The sequence below is a fragment of the Eublepharis macularius genome, chromosome 5 (assembly GCF_028583425.1).
Source record: "Eublepharis macularius isolate TG4126 chromosome 5, MPM_Emac_v1.0, whole genome shotgun sequence".
In the NCBI taxonomy this organism is placed as follows: Eukaryota; Metazoa; Chordata; class Lepidosauria; order Squamata; family Eublepharidae; genus Eublepharis; species Eublepharis macularius.
In genome coordinates this window covers 50,190,017-50,203,142 of record NC_072794.1, presented here as the reverse complement: position 1 = coordinate 50,203,142, position 13,126 = coordinate 50,190,017, and the positions used below count along the sequence as shown (strand labels likewise).

Here is a 13,126-nt window from a genome sequence, read left to right as displayed (position 1 = left end):
TTATTATATAAATCAAATGTTGTTATTTTATCGAGTTCTGTCTGTAGCATTTTAGATCAATTGTCTTCCCGAATCTAATTTTGACTTTGCGTGTGTGTTATGTTATGTTCTGGCATGTCGCCGCCTCCAGCTTATGGCACCCTTATGAATGAAAGACCTCCAAAGCATCCTATCACTAAAGTATCACCTCTGTTTGGGTGGTCTTTTCCTACTGCCTTCTACTTTTATTAGCATGTAGAACATAATTTTAATTATTTACCTTATACATAGTTCTTTGTCCTGGTGTGGTGCAGTCATAATGCTTAGAAGTGGTTTGCTCTGTGCAGTACATGTTGGATCTTGACCAGGATTATGGCAACAAACTAGGGTTAGTGCTCACAATATCTTTGAAAGTATGACCTTAAAAATAGGGACCCTGTACAACGGGAAACTTACAATGACTCTGCTGGAGGGATGCAGATGTTACATTAACCATAGCTTGTTCAGTGCAAGAGTAACAGTGAACTATCTTTTGCAAGCTTACTTGAAGCCATAATTTCACATCCTCTTTTGCAGCCAATTCTTAGTCCTACTTTAGGTATTTTGATGTAGCACTTAATTCTGGTTTTCTCGCACCAGTATGATATTCTGCTCTTTCACTGCCAGAACAACCTAGCTGGAACAGAGGATGAGGTGCACCTGAGCATCGTGTGCAAGATTTGTTAAGCTTATGGTAATAGTTTTGCCATGTCAGAGGAGCATGAGAATTCAACCTCAGTTATTTTAGGGAGTTTGTTGAGTTTTGTCTATTTTCAAATAATTCAAAGAGGCTGAAATAACAGAACGCCTTATCAGACTGGCTCAGAAGAAAATCAACTGGTGCACATTTTGAAGCTGGGACTCAAGACGCTAGCATTTTAGCAAATCTCTGAAGGTAATCTGTAAGGGAGTTGCTTGTCTTGTATAACTGGCTGGCCTACCTCATACTTACTCCACAAAAGATGAGTTTGTGTATCTAAATGAAAGCTGAACAACTGTCAAGCTGTGTTGCAGATGCTGCTGTTTGATTCTCTTCCAAAAAGTGTTAAAACTCTTCTTTTAATGTGTATTTGGTAGAAAAAGCTGCTCATCAGATCTGTGTATTGATCTGAACAGTTTTAGTCTATATACTGTACAGCTTAGGAAGGGCATTTTTTTCATTGTAGAGCAAGGCTCCAACTGATATATGGTTTCTAAAGCAAATAATTACATCAAGGTAACATATAATGTGATTGTCTTCTAGTTACAGTAGATCTTTCAAGAGGCACAGTAATATTGAATCCACTCTTCAAGATTAAATTACCACTTTGAAAATGAAAGATGCCTTCACTTGCTGTTAATGATTAGGCTCTACTGATCCATTTGTTTCAATTAGATGTGCTTTGAAAATTGCCTTTTCATTACTTTTAAATATATATTTGGATGGCCAGTAATGGAAATCTTTTGGCTTCAACTGGGGCTGAGGAAAATGACTGCTAAACAAAAGGATTTGCTGTCCTTTCACTCAGTGAAGCTAGCTGTCTTTTACCCTTTCTGAAGGCAATAATGCACTTATTCTGTATAATTTTCAAGAATTTACTATGGGTTAGATATCCTATTATTGAAATTCTACTTTTTAAAGTCTTATATATGACTTTTAAAATGGCTGTACATGTGGTATAGTGGTTAGAGTATTGGACTAAGACTGCAGAGACCCGCATGTTCATAGCTCCACTTGCCATGAAACATTCTGAATAAGCTTGCGCCAGCTGCTCTCTTGGCCTGAGCTACCTTGCAGGGTTGTTGTGAGAATAAAAGCGAGGGGGAGAATCATGTATGTCATCCTGATCTCCTTGGAGGGAGGATGGTAGAGTAGGCTACAAATGCACCAAATAAATAAAAGTTTATGAGAGGTTTACAAGGCCTTTGAGCATCAGTGGTGCACTTCTAGTTACTTATCACCTTTCCTTTCTGTGCTGTAGCCTCCCTGATCCAGCATGCAGGAGTGCTCAGACTGGTGAGCTACGCATTTTTATAGGCTGTTATTATTTTGTGTGCTTATTTTAAAAACTGCCATACAAGGCAGAGCAGTGTTAAAAGGATTTTAGCACAATATTGTGGCCTCTTGACAGAGTGTTGAAAACGCATGTTGAGATGGTGACAGATTTGTGGTAATAGTCTCATAGTGTGGCTGGATGATATATATAACCTCTCTGGACTATAATGCTCTCAGATTGATTGACTGATTGATTTGTGGCATTTATAGTCCGCCTTTCTCACTGGGACTCAAGGCAGATTACATAGTGTGAGATTAGTACAATCAGTATCAAGGACATTTCCATACAGTGCCAAAGATGTCTCCATAAACAATGCCACAGGGTAAATAAATACAAGTTTACAAATACATAGCATTAGCAAAGATCCACTACAGAGTTGAAGAAATTCTGAAAAAGAACATAATCAATTCTAGGACTGAACATGAAGCAAAGGTAGTATATAGCAACAGATAATCAAAACAGTTTGATAATCTGTGAATCCATACAGACAACCAAATAACCCTGGGGTTCTCATTTGTGTTATCCCGCTAGGTGGTAAGGGGGGCATGTTGTCACACACTGGGTGCAGATACACGGTTTTTAAAAAGTATAAATAATAAAATGGTGATGTGCAGTATTAACTTTCAAAAATGTGTTCAGTCTCCATCTGATGATCTTGAGTACTAACTGCATGTGGAACAGTGATACTCTCTTCCTAAAGTCACTTTTGGGATATGTTATCGGATATGACATCACATTCCCTGATCTAATGTACCACCTCAAACTTTTAAAAACTGTTTGCTGTGACATAGTAACTCAAGACCATGATGATATGCTCAGGTGGCTACTTTGCTTCTGAATTCCTCCTACTTCCAAGCTAGAGTGACTTTAAAAATTGAGCATTAATTGAAGATAAGCCTTAAAAGCAGTTTTGTGAATCAGTCCTACCTCTGTTTTAGAATAAATGCAACAATTTGAATGTGTTTGTGATATCATATGCAATTTTTGGCAATGGCAGATAAACAAAATTAAAAGGCTCTTTGCATCCTATGTTTCCATTTCAGCCCCTTTCTGTAATTACTTCTGCTGTTTTCTGATGGTGTGTTTCATTGTCCAGACCATTGGATCCAATACACTGATTTTGTTGTGCCTGATTTTTACAGTAAGAAATCATCAAACTCATTGCTGTCTTTCTTTTGCAGAGAACAGATTGCTGTGGACCCACCTATGGAGTATGTAAAGGTATGAAATACACCTTCATTATTTCCAAGCCCGTTTTAAAGACAACCCCTTACTTTTCTAGTAAATGCCAGTAATTCCAATAATGCATCTCTTCTCTATTTGTGGTTCATTATACCCCAGTATTTCTGTGCTTTGATTCTTAAGGGGGAAATGAGTTAGCAGATTAGATTGCTTGAATCAAGGAAGCAGAGCGTAGTGTCAGCTCATGACCTTGGTAATTAATCATCACTGTCACCAAGGCCCTCCTTCCATTTTCTTCTTCTCTTACTGCAACATTCGGGCTATTGTTCCAGAAAGGAACAAAACAAATTTGCAGTTTGATCTTTAATGTGCTCCTGTTGATATGAATGGAACTTCTGTCATCAGGGCATGTTGAGTCCAGAGACTCTCGAATACTGATCAAAATAAGAGAGGGAAACATTGGAGCAAATCAAGTAAGAAAACCAATGGGATTGGTAAGACAGAGCTGTGGGGTCCTTGCTATATGGAAGGTGCATTAATAAAACTCTTGGCAACACCATTGTATTACAACTATATAATAGCCAGTAATTGGATTCTACAACAAAACGCCTGAAGGATTTTGTTGTACTAGTAATCATGGGAGCATCAAAGCTTGTTTTACTTATCTTGGTTTTTTCAATGCGCTTCCACCGCTTTTTGAAAGCTTATCCTAAACAGCGTATTATCTTCTAAGCATAGACAGATTTTATAAAATACAATCATTTGTATGTAGTAGTCGATTCAATCTATAATACAGAATTGGAAAACAATACATTTATCCTGGCCTGAAAGGGTCTCTCTTATAAAATCCTTTTTATTTTCAAGATTATTATGTATCTTGAGGGCCTTACCTGTTAATATACCTAAGTCATTGTTATCAAGATGGCAAACCTTATTACTTAAATTCATGTGGAACTATAAGGCTCCAAGGATTGCTTTTAAGGCTGCCAATGGAATCAGGAGGTTTGTCAATTCCAGATATTAAAACTTATTCATGAGGCCATTATTCTTACAAATGTACTTAAATATAATGAGGTCAGGATGTGCACTGATTGGAAATATATTGAGGAAACCTTTACTGCTCCTTTTCAGCTGAGAGAAATTTTGTGACTACCACATAGTCAGAGACCAAAGTCAATCAATGCAAACCCACGTTTAGAGATCATTTTGAAGGTGTGGGATAACTTTAGGAAAAGACATCTACCAAAGGTTTCTTCTAGTTCCACTTTTACTAACCAGGTGTGGTTCCCCCCTCATATAAGGTTTGGAAAAAAATGAACAACATAAGATTAATTGATATTGTTAAAAATGGAATAATATGCAGTAAATTGCAATTAGAATCTAAACCTCAAGAGAAAATCCCCTGGATAGAATATCTCCAATTACAGCATTTATGTAATATACCAGAGATTAAGAAAGATTTGCAAAAATCTGTCACCCCTTTTGACGAATTGCTTAGTACTTCATCGTATTCTTCAAAAGGTTTGTTCTCAAAATGTATGTTATTAATTAGCTATGGCAGGTCGAATTCATTATCTTTTCATAAAGCTTGGATGCGTGATAGTGAGAATTCCTTAACAGATTCAACTTGGGAAATTATTTGGTCATCTCATTCCCTACATACCAGCTCTTTAAATTCGATATATCGAGTTTTTTACTCGATAGTACTCTACTCCAGCTAAAATAGTGCATATCAATCCAAGCTATAGTTCTCGTTGTTGGTGAGGTTGTGGAGGGGAGGGAACTTACATTCATTGTTGGTGGTCTTGTCCAGTGGTTTCTAATTTTTGGAAAAAGATGGTGCATCAAATAACTTATATTACTGGACATACAGTTCCATTCATGATACAATCTATATTGTTGAATGTTTTGCCGGATTTAGACATCCCTGATATATGGAAAAATTTAATAGTAACTCTACTATTGGTAGCTAAAAAAGTAATTGCCTCTCATTGGAAGCCCCCCCCCAATTACTAGAATTAGAGGAGTGGTACATATGCCTGTGGGACTATATAATTTTTGACAAAACAGCAGATGTTAGGAGGTCATATGAGTATCCTACATCAGAGTCAAGTTTCCTGAATAAATGGTACCCGGATTTGGAAAAGCTTTTAAAGAACAAAGAGTCTCCATATTCCTTCCGCAATCATCGTTATTTCAATTACATTTTGTTAACAATTAAGATTTGTATAAGGAAGTATGGTAATATGCTTGGTAAGCTAGCCATTTTGTTTCTATTGGTGTTTTAAATAAATACATTTTTTAAAAAGAAAAAAATATCTTCTAAGCATGTTGACTTCAGTGGTTATAGAAATGTATAACTCTGATTTTGATTGTGCCGCTGGTCATCCAATTCTTGAATCAATTTTATTAATTAAGATAATTTCATGTACAATTCACATTACTCAAAAGGCAGCAGTAAGTTGGATAAGACCATCTTCATATATCCAAGGCCTTATATGTTTCTGCAATGTTATATAATGTTATAATGTTAACCCACATTGAAAAACATGAGTTTTGGCATGTGGTTAAAAATCTGCATCATTTATTGCCATTGCTTCCTGAATGAAAAGGTATGTTGCCATAAATGCTGTTATCCGTACTGTGTTAAACAATAGCCCTGCGCAAAGTCGCCCAGGATGCTGAAAGTTGTCAAGCAACCAGCTGCGTTGCTTCTTCCTTTCCTATTTTCATTTTCCATTCGCAGTTGGTCTTGAGGCACAAAGTCTGCTTGTTTTCCTTGAGTTCACAGAGTTAAAGCACCCTCTGGGTTTTCCATTAGCGATCTCACCTCTTCATTCTGGATGATCTTTGGCACATGTCTGTCCAGAAGGAAATGACTGTGATAAGCACTAAGCCACAGCAATAACCCTGAAGCTTCAGCCCTGGGCATGCTTACTTGGGAGGGAGTTCTACTGAAATCAGCAGCTCTTTCGAGTAATCATGGATAGGATTATGCTGTTAAGTTTCAGTACTATGCATACTTACCTCAGTCCTATGCATACTTACAGATTCCACTGGCAGTCGGTAGGGCTCTCCAGAAATGTATGTGGGGTTGAAAATAAAAGGATAATGTCTGTGTATGTGTCAATGAGGCTGGGTGGAGTGGAGAGTTGATTGCATTGATGTTCCAGAATGTTTCCTGTGACAAAGTCCTGAGCCGGAAGAAATGGTGTTGCAGGGAGACCTCAGGGCTTGATGGAGATATGCAATTGTTACGTGTTGACAAGCTCCTCTGTATAATCGATGGTTGTCACAGACATCTCGGTAGATTATTTACTTGCTTAAGGCTATGGGTCAGAGTGGTTCTCAGACTTTGACCCAGTAAGCCAAATATAGGTTAGTAAATCAAATTATTGCAGCCTCCCTATGTGTAACCAAGTGAGTAAACTGCATGAGATGTGTTGGCACAAGTCACATTAGGGGTCCCCAAATGCTGTATGGACAGCCCATCAGTGGGCAAAAAAGTACCCTCCTGTGGCCACTTTGGCTTGGAAAAAAGGTGTGGAGGAGAAAGATAAAGCCCCTGTTCTCCATACTGTGGTCCTGGTCTGAATAGAGCCCTGGTGCACTTGGGAGCTTTGTTTATCACTTGTTGCATCCGGCTTTGAACTAAATAAGACCCAAAAAAAACCCCACAGTGGAAAATGCCTATTAAGTAAATTTAGCTTATATATCCAGAAATGCTTATACAATAGTCAAAAACAATGGCATAAGGATTTTTATAATGTATGGCAAAGCTATAATGATACATTACATCAAAATCATGAATTATTCAAGCAATTTTTATACAAAGCATTAACAAAATCTTTTACAAACATATATGGAACAAGAACTGTTCAAAGTTGTGACTGAATGAACCCAAGTAAAGTGGTTCTAAAGCGAATAAACAAATCCAAGTTGAAACTGAATCCAAATCTGGCTTTGAGACATTGGCCAAAATTTCCTGTATAGTTTGGCTTACAGTTTACCAGGCTGAGAGAGATTCTCTGCAAACAAAGTATAACATGAAACATGGAAGTCCATATGTTCAGGTAGGCTGAACAGTTTAAAATGTTGGCTTATGAAGAAACATTGCGAAACAGGATGTTTTAAGGGATGGCACATCCATTGGCAACTCTCCTGGAACATTACTCCCCGTTGTTGGTGACCTCGGTTCTTCACGACAGGCATCTGCCTAGGAAAGAGGAAAAAAAGGAGCTTACATGAACATATGGACTTACTTTATGAACTGGGATACTTACCTTCTATATGAGCATTGGTTTGGACTGGATTCAGATAAATTGTGATGTTTACCTTATTTAGAAATGTTGGCTACTTGGGATAGGAACATCCTATAAGGATTGTATGTACGAGAGATTTTGGTTTACAGTGTATGTTTATATAATTTTGCACTAGTGCACTTGCACTTGAAAAATTTATAAAAATCTACAAAAATTTATAAAAATCTTTATTATTAATTCAGATCTCTTAGGACTTTGTGTCCCCTTGGGTTTATGTGGTTGTGTGAGACCCCCCTCTTTTTCATTTTTGGTCTTTTGTTTCTTATACACATCAAGGGCTTGTAGTGATCTGTTTAAGACCCTCCTTTTAGGTTTGGTTATTTTGTGTTTTTACCCACTACTTGGCCCTGTTTGAGATTATCATGGTCAGAGGATGAAATGCAGCCAGCAGCGTCGTGACTGGCAGTGTCTCATTATGAACATGTGATCGTTCAGCAAGCAGGTTGCCTGTATTGTTCTGCCAAGAGATGAAGAGAATCCGTTCTTTTCATGCTTCTGCACTTGACCAGCAACCAGGAGACACAATTTATCTTCCCACATGGCTAGGATAGTGTAGACAACCAGCTTGCAAAGTGCTCACATGTACACCATGGTAAAATATTGCTTGGAGAAATGCTTGTGTGCATTCATTCCTGGTGTTAGACAGATGGAAGGGATTCACCATGGGCTTGCCAAATATTTTTTTTAAATAAAGTTGAAATATAGTTAGTCTGGTATGAAGAAAATAATAACAGATCTCCCCCACAATTTCATCTACACAATAAACAGAGCATCCCAGTGTCAGGCTTTTAAATTCTCTTTATTGTTTGCTTTTTGAGAGACAGCTTTCATTGTAGGTTTGTTGTATCATTTTACTTTTCATTGTCTGTGCTTTGCTCTTGTTTGACAAATGCTGCTGTCTTCAGCAAATAATTAGTTGCACTTCAGATGTAAATTAAGAGATCTGTTTAGAGATGTTGAGCCGAGGACTGAAAACAGAAGGAACTAATGATACTTTCATTAATGCTGTACAGAGACAGCATATTTTTAGCTTGCTTATTTATAACTTAAATTCTCGGAAAATTAGTGTATTTTTAAAAAAACGACTCTATAGAAAGACTTATGCTGTAAAATGCTAATGCAAATGAATGCTTTTATGATGTCTAAAGTATTGATGCATTAGGTCATTGGGAAGATTAAAAAGGGGGGGTTGGTAATTATGCAACTGCGGGTGCCTGTGAACAAGCAAATGCACTGATCTAGTGAAATCTCCTTGCTGAAAACTGGCCATAAGACTTGAGCCCCTCTTTTGTTCTCTCAGCGCTGCTGAAATTCTGGTCACAGTTAAATAGCTGTTTTAGAATTGGCTTTTATTCCACAAGTGAAAATCGGCCAATCCTGCTTTGGGCGAGCTGCTAACAAAACAGCCATGAAAAATTTGTTGTGCTTAAGTGAAAAAAATCAAGCAATGAAAGCTATATATGTTTTTTTACAAAAGGCAAAGCGATAGCAACAGTTGTACACATCCTGAGATTTGAGGGTGGGGGGGCAGGGACAAATAAGGCAAATAAATTAGCTGATGTAGAGGATTCCGCCCTACCCCCCTTTGCTTGAGACTGCATATCAACAGCCTGACACACCCTCTCCTTATGGGGGAGAGAGAGTAGATCAAATAGTGCCAGCTGAGAGTGTGGAAGACAGAGGTTGAGCATTTCCAATAAAATTTTACAGGGGCTCTGTTTAGCACTTCTCCCTCCCTTACGCACTGAAAATATTGGAATTGGTTCTTTAAAAGAAAAGGACTTGTTTCCACTGGGCCTCCTGCCCTTTAAGAAAGGGAAATGGAAGGATGGATTAATCTCTTCCTTAAAAGGATATTTTCCGCATTCTGTTCTGAATGCTTATACTGGAGACATTTTTTTAAATAAAAAAAATAGAGTCATAGATGAGTTGTGGGTGGATCACCTGATGGGAAGGAATTATAACATTTATGACCTGAGGATTATGGTCAGAAATCACATTCTTCATTTTGTCACTGACATAAATAAGTTGCAGGATGGGTAGATCTCAGTTCAGTATCAGAAACTTCCTAACAGGGTCATAGATCCAGAGGAGTTAGCTGTGTTAGTCTGTAGTAGCAAAATCAAAAAGAGTCCAGTAGCACCTTTAAGACTAACCAATTTTATTGTAGCATAAGCTTTCGAGAATTCTCGAAATTCTCAAAAGCTTATGCTACAGTAAAATTGGTTAGTCTTAAAGGTGCTACTGGACTCTTTTTGATTTTCCTAACAGGGAGAGCAGTTTGACAGTAGACCTAATTACCTGAGGAGGGAGTTTTTCTGTTGCTTGCTGGAGGCCTTCAGCTGCCAGTTCAAATGATCTTACCTTTAGCAAGGGATTGGACTTAAATAGCCCCTGCCAACTCAAAGGACAACTAAGTGTGTATCCAGTACCTCAGAAGGAGTCAGGAATCCAACCAATTTACAGTGATCCTAAAGATGCTACTTTTGTCCTTTTATTCTTGGCTTCTTTATCTGGTTTTGTAAGAACTCTGAGTCTTTCTACCTGATCACAAGCTACGTAAACTTTTAACTGTCTTAATGTAGTCCGCCACTACATTACGATGTTATGTCTAAAGAATTCGCTGGCATCCTTCTTTCCCTGACATCACTGGTTTTAAAATATTTTAGAAAGAGTTCATCCATGTAGGGTCCTTGTGTATGTGAGGAATATTTCGTGCTGCTTTGGCCCATCTAATCCCCAGATAGAACAGAAGCTTTGTCGTGCTGCTGTCCATATGGCAGATAGGAGAAAACAGTTAGCGTTGATGGCAGAGGCTACCACACCCTACAAAGTGAAAGTGGTGAAGAAAAGGGCATTTTTATGCATTTGAAGAACCTCAAGAATCCAAATGTCTCGCTCCCCCCCCCAGCCGCCTTTGCCAGTTGAAGGTTTTTCTTCTCTCACTCTGTGTATTTACTCTTCACTAGCTTGTCTGCATTGGTTTCTCAAATAGGATCAGTTAGCCAACAGTTTTCCTTTCAAAAGTTCCATCCTGAACTATTTAACCTTACAGCGGATATTGTATTTATATCCCTCATGTAATGGAGTAGCTGCATCATGAATACCTTCAGTAACAGTGACTGAGTCTGCATGGGTAATTATTTGAGGGGAACTGAATGGGAAATAGCACATGACCATCTTCTGTTCACACTCATGTACCTTCATGCTCGTTCTCTAGAGCTAAGGAACTACAGCCACCCCTCATTCAGAGGTAACTTCCAGTAAGCCTGAAAAATCTCTAGTGCATATTACGTTCACCTTTTTTAAAAGGTATTCTTCTCACCATTTTCTCCAGAGACAACATAGGGACAGAGATTTTTTTTAAAAAAAACAGCCCTGTGAAGTAGACATTGTCTCTGATGAACAGGGACTCAATGAATTCCTATGCAACATGATAGGTTTACCATTGTAATGATACCTTAACTTCCAGTTTTTTGCTGTTTAGGACTATGCACAGCTTCCTTACATTGTGCCCACTGGAAGAATTCTTATCTGTTGAAGATTCTCTTGTCACTCTTGCCTTCTTCACCCAGTCGTTCTAGGCACCAGTTGACCACCCACCAACCAAGAGCCTCGTATCCCACCCTCACAGTTCCTGAGTCTCATTGTTGATTTCATCCTGACATTTCCTTTGGGAAACATTGCTCCACATGTCTTTCATTCAAGCCCACTGTTTTATAGAGTTGACCTCCCCTGCAGGAAGCATTGCTGGTTATTGAGTGACATTTATTGGGTGGTAAATCAAGAGAGGATAGAGAAATAGATTTTTATTACTTCTTGCCAAATTAAAACTAAACACATTTTTGCAATTTGTGGCTTTTGGGGGGAGTGGTCAGTATTTGCAATCATGAGCTGTCACTAATCTTCTTGCCCTAGTTACCACATGTTAGATTAATGTTCATGCCAAAAGGTCTCTTGTCAAATATAGAGGGTTAAGTTTTTTTATAAGCTCTTCTTCTTGATTAGAGTACAACTGTGTCTTGGATTGAACAGGCAAGATGCTGAAAGGTGCCCAGAGGGTGATGGTGAAGCTTTGCCAACGCAGCATTGCTGTTCTTTCTGGGGAGGAGGGGGTTGAAGAGCCCTTTGTCTGAGTCAGTGAGAGGAGGCACATGCAATGCTGCCCCTGCTTCCTGTTTCAGTTCCTCATACAAGCCCTGTCTAAAAATTAGGTGTAGATCTGGGTACTATAGCTCTATTACAGTATGGTCTTAAACAGAATTACTTCCTTTTAAGTCCATTGAATGGACCTAGCAGCTTGTAACTCTGCTGAGGACGGCATTGTTAATGTGTAGCACATCTCCTCGAAAGGACAGTGGAGTACGTGGCTTACTTGTCTGATACAGTTAGGAGTGTTCTTATGTTCTTGTGTTGCCATGATTAGTTGGCAGTGCTTTCTTCAAAATCTGAATTTAAAAATTACTGGAGGAATCTCCCAAGTTTATAGTAATGTAAGAATTCCACCCTACCCTTCAGAAATATTCATTAAACAGTTTCTTCCAACTGGGTAACCTTGATCTGGTCATCCTCATGATGACAGGAACTGCTAATGAATATTGTCCTTAGGCTGCTGATTCAGTAATGTGCATGTTGTAGCAAGTCTGTTCGATGGCTGCCTTTCTGTGCCATGCTGTGAGTGCTTAAGAATGAAAAGTGGGTATGTGCGTGCTTGTTTAGTATAACTAGGGTTGTCATTCCCCTGCTGGGGGGGCGGGGATCCCGAGATCTCACCCTTCCCCCCCACACACACACCCACTTACTTGGGTGGCGGGGGGATGCGCTCCTGTGCCGCGAGAGTGGGTGGCAGCAGCAGCAAGATGCTGTGATTGCAGCTGCTCACTCTTGCCACCACTACCACCGCTGCCTCTTGCTGCCACCACTGCTGCCGCCTCTCGCTGTGGCAGCCTCTTGCGCCAAATGACAGTGGGCTGCAGTTGCGGTGAGAGTGAGTGGCCATGGTCGCAGCGAGAGCAGGTGGCAGTGGCAACAAGGGCCCCCTTTGAACTGGGGGTGCCCTTTGACCCCGCATGATGATGTCACTCGCTGAAGTGACGTCATCACATGAGCCGGGAGCATGTGCGTTACGTGCACACATGGAAAAAGGAAGCCAGGGTAAGTCCTGACTAGGGGTGTGCAAGCCAAACTTTTTCGGCTTTCTTGTTTCGGCTTTACCCGAAACAAGAATCTATTTTGGATAATGCCGAAAGCCGAAACGGATAGCTTGAACAGCTTTAGGTTACACAGCAGGGGGGCACAACAGGGCATGATAGCAATGTACTACACAAAATAATACAACCCACTTCACCGTTTTTGACAGCAATTGTGTTTGGGTGATTCTCTGATGTGAAGTGAGTTGTGTTATTTTTGTGTAGTACACTGCTTTCATGTCCTGTTGTGCCTTCCTACTGTGTAACCTAAAGCAGTTAAAGAAATAAAGTGCTTTTGACAGCAATTTTTTTGGGGTGATTCTTTAATGTGAAGTGAGTTGTGTTATTTTTGTGTAAGATACTGCTGCCATGCCCTTTG

General features: G+C 39.3%; 1 protein-coding gene across 2 annotated transcripts in view; it reads left to right on the top strand.

Annotated features, from left to right (window-relative positions):
* BCAR3 (BCAR3 adaptor protein, NSP family member) overlaps window positions 1-13,126 on the top strand; it is a 131,554-nt gene that overhangs the window by 62,270 nt on the left and 56,158 nt on the right. For both annotated transcript variants that reach the window (XM_054981582.1, XM_054981583.1), the window contains one exon: window positions 3,236-3,275. In XM_054981582.1, the coding sequence (XP_054837557.1) occupies window positions 3,236-3,275 (40 nt within the window). The remainder of the gene's footprint in view (window positions 1-3,235; window positions 3,276-13,126) is intronic.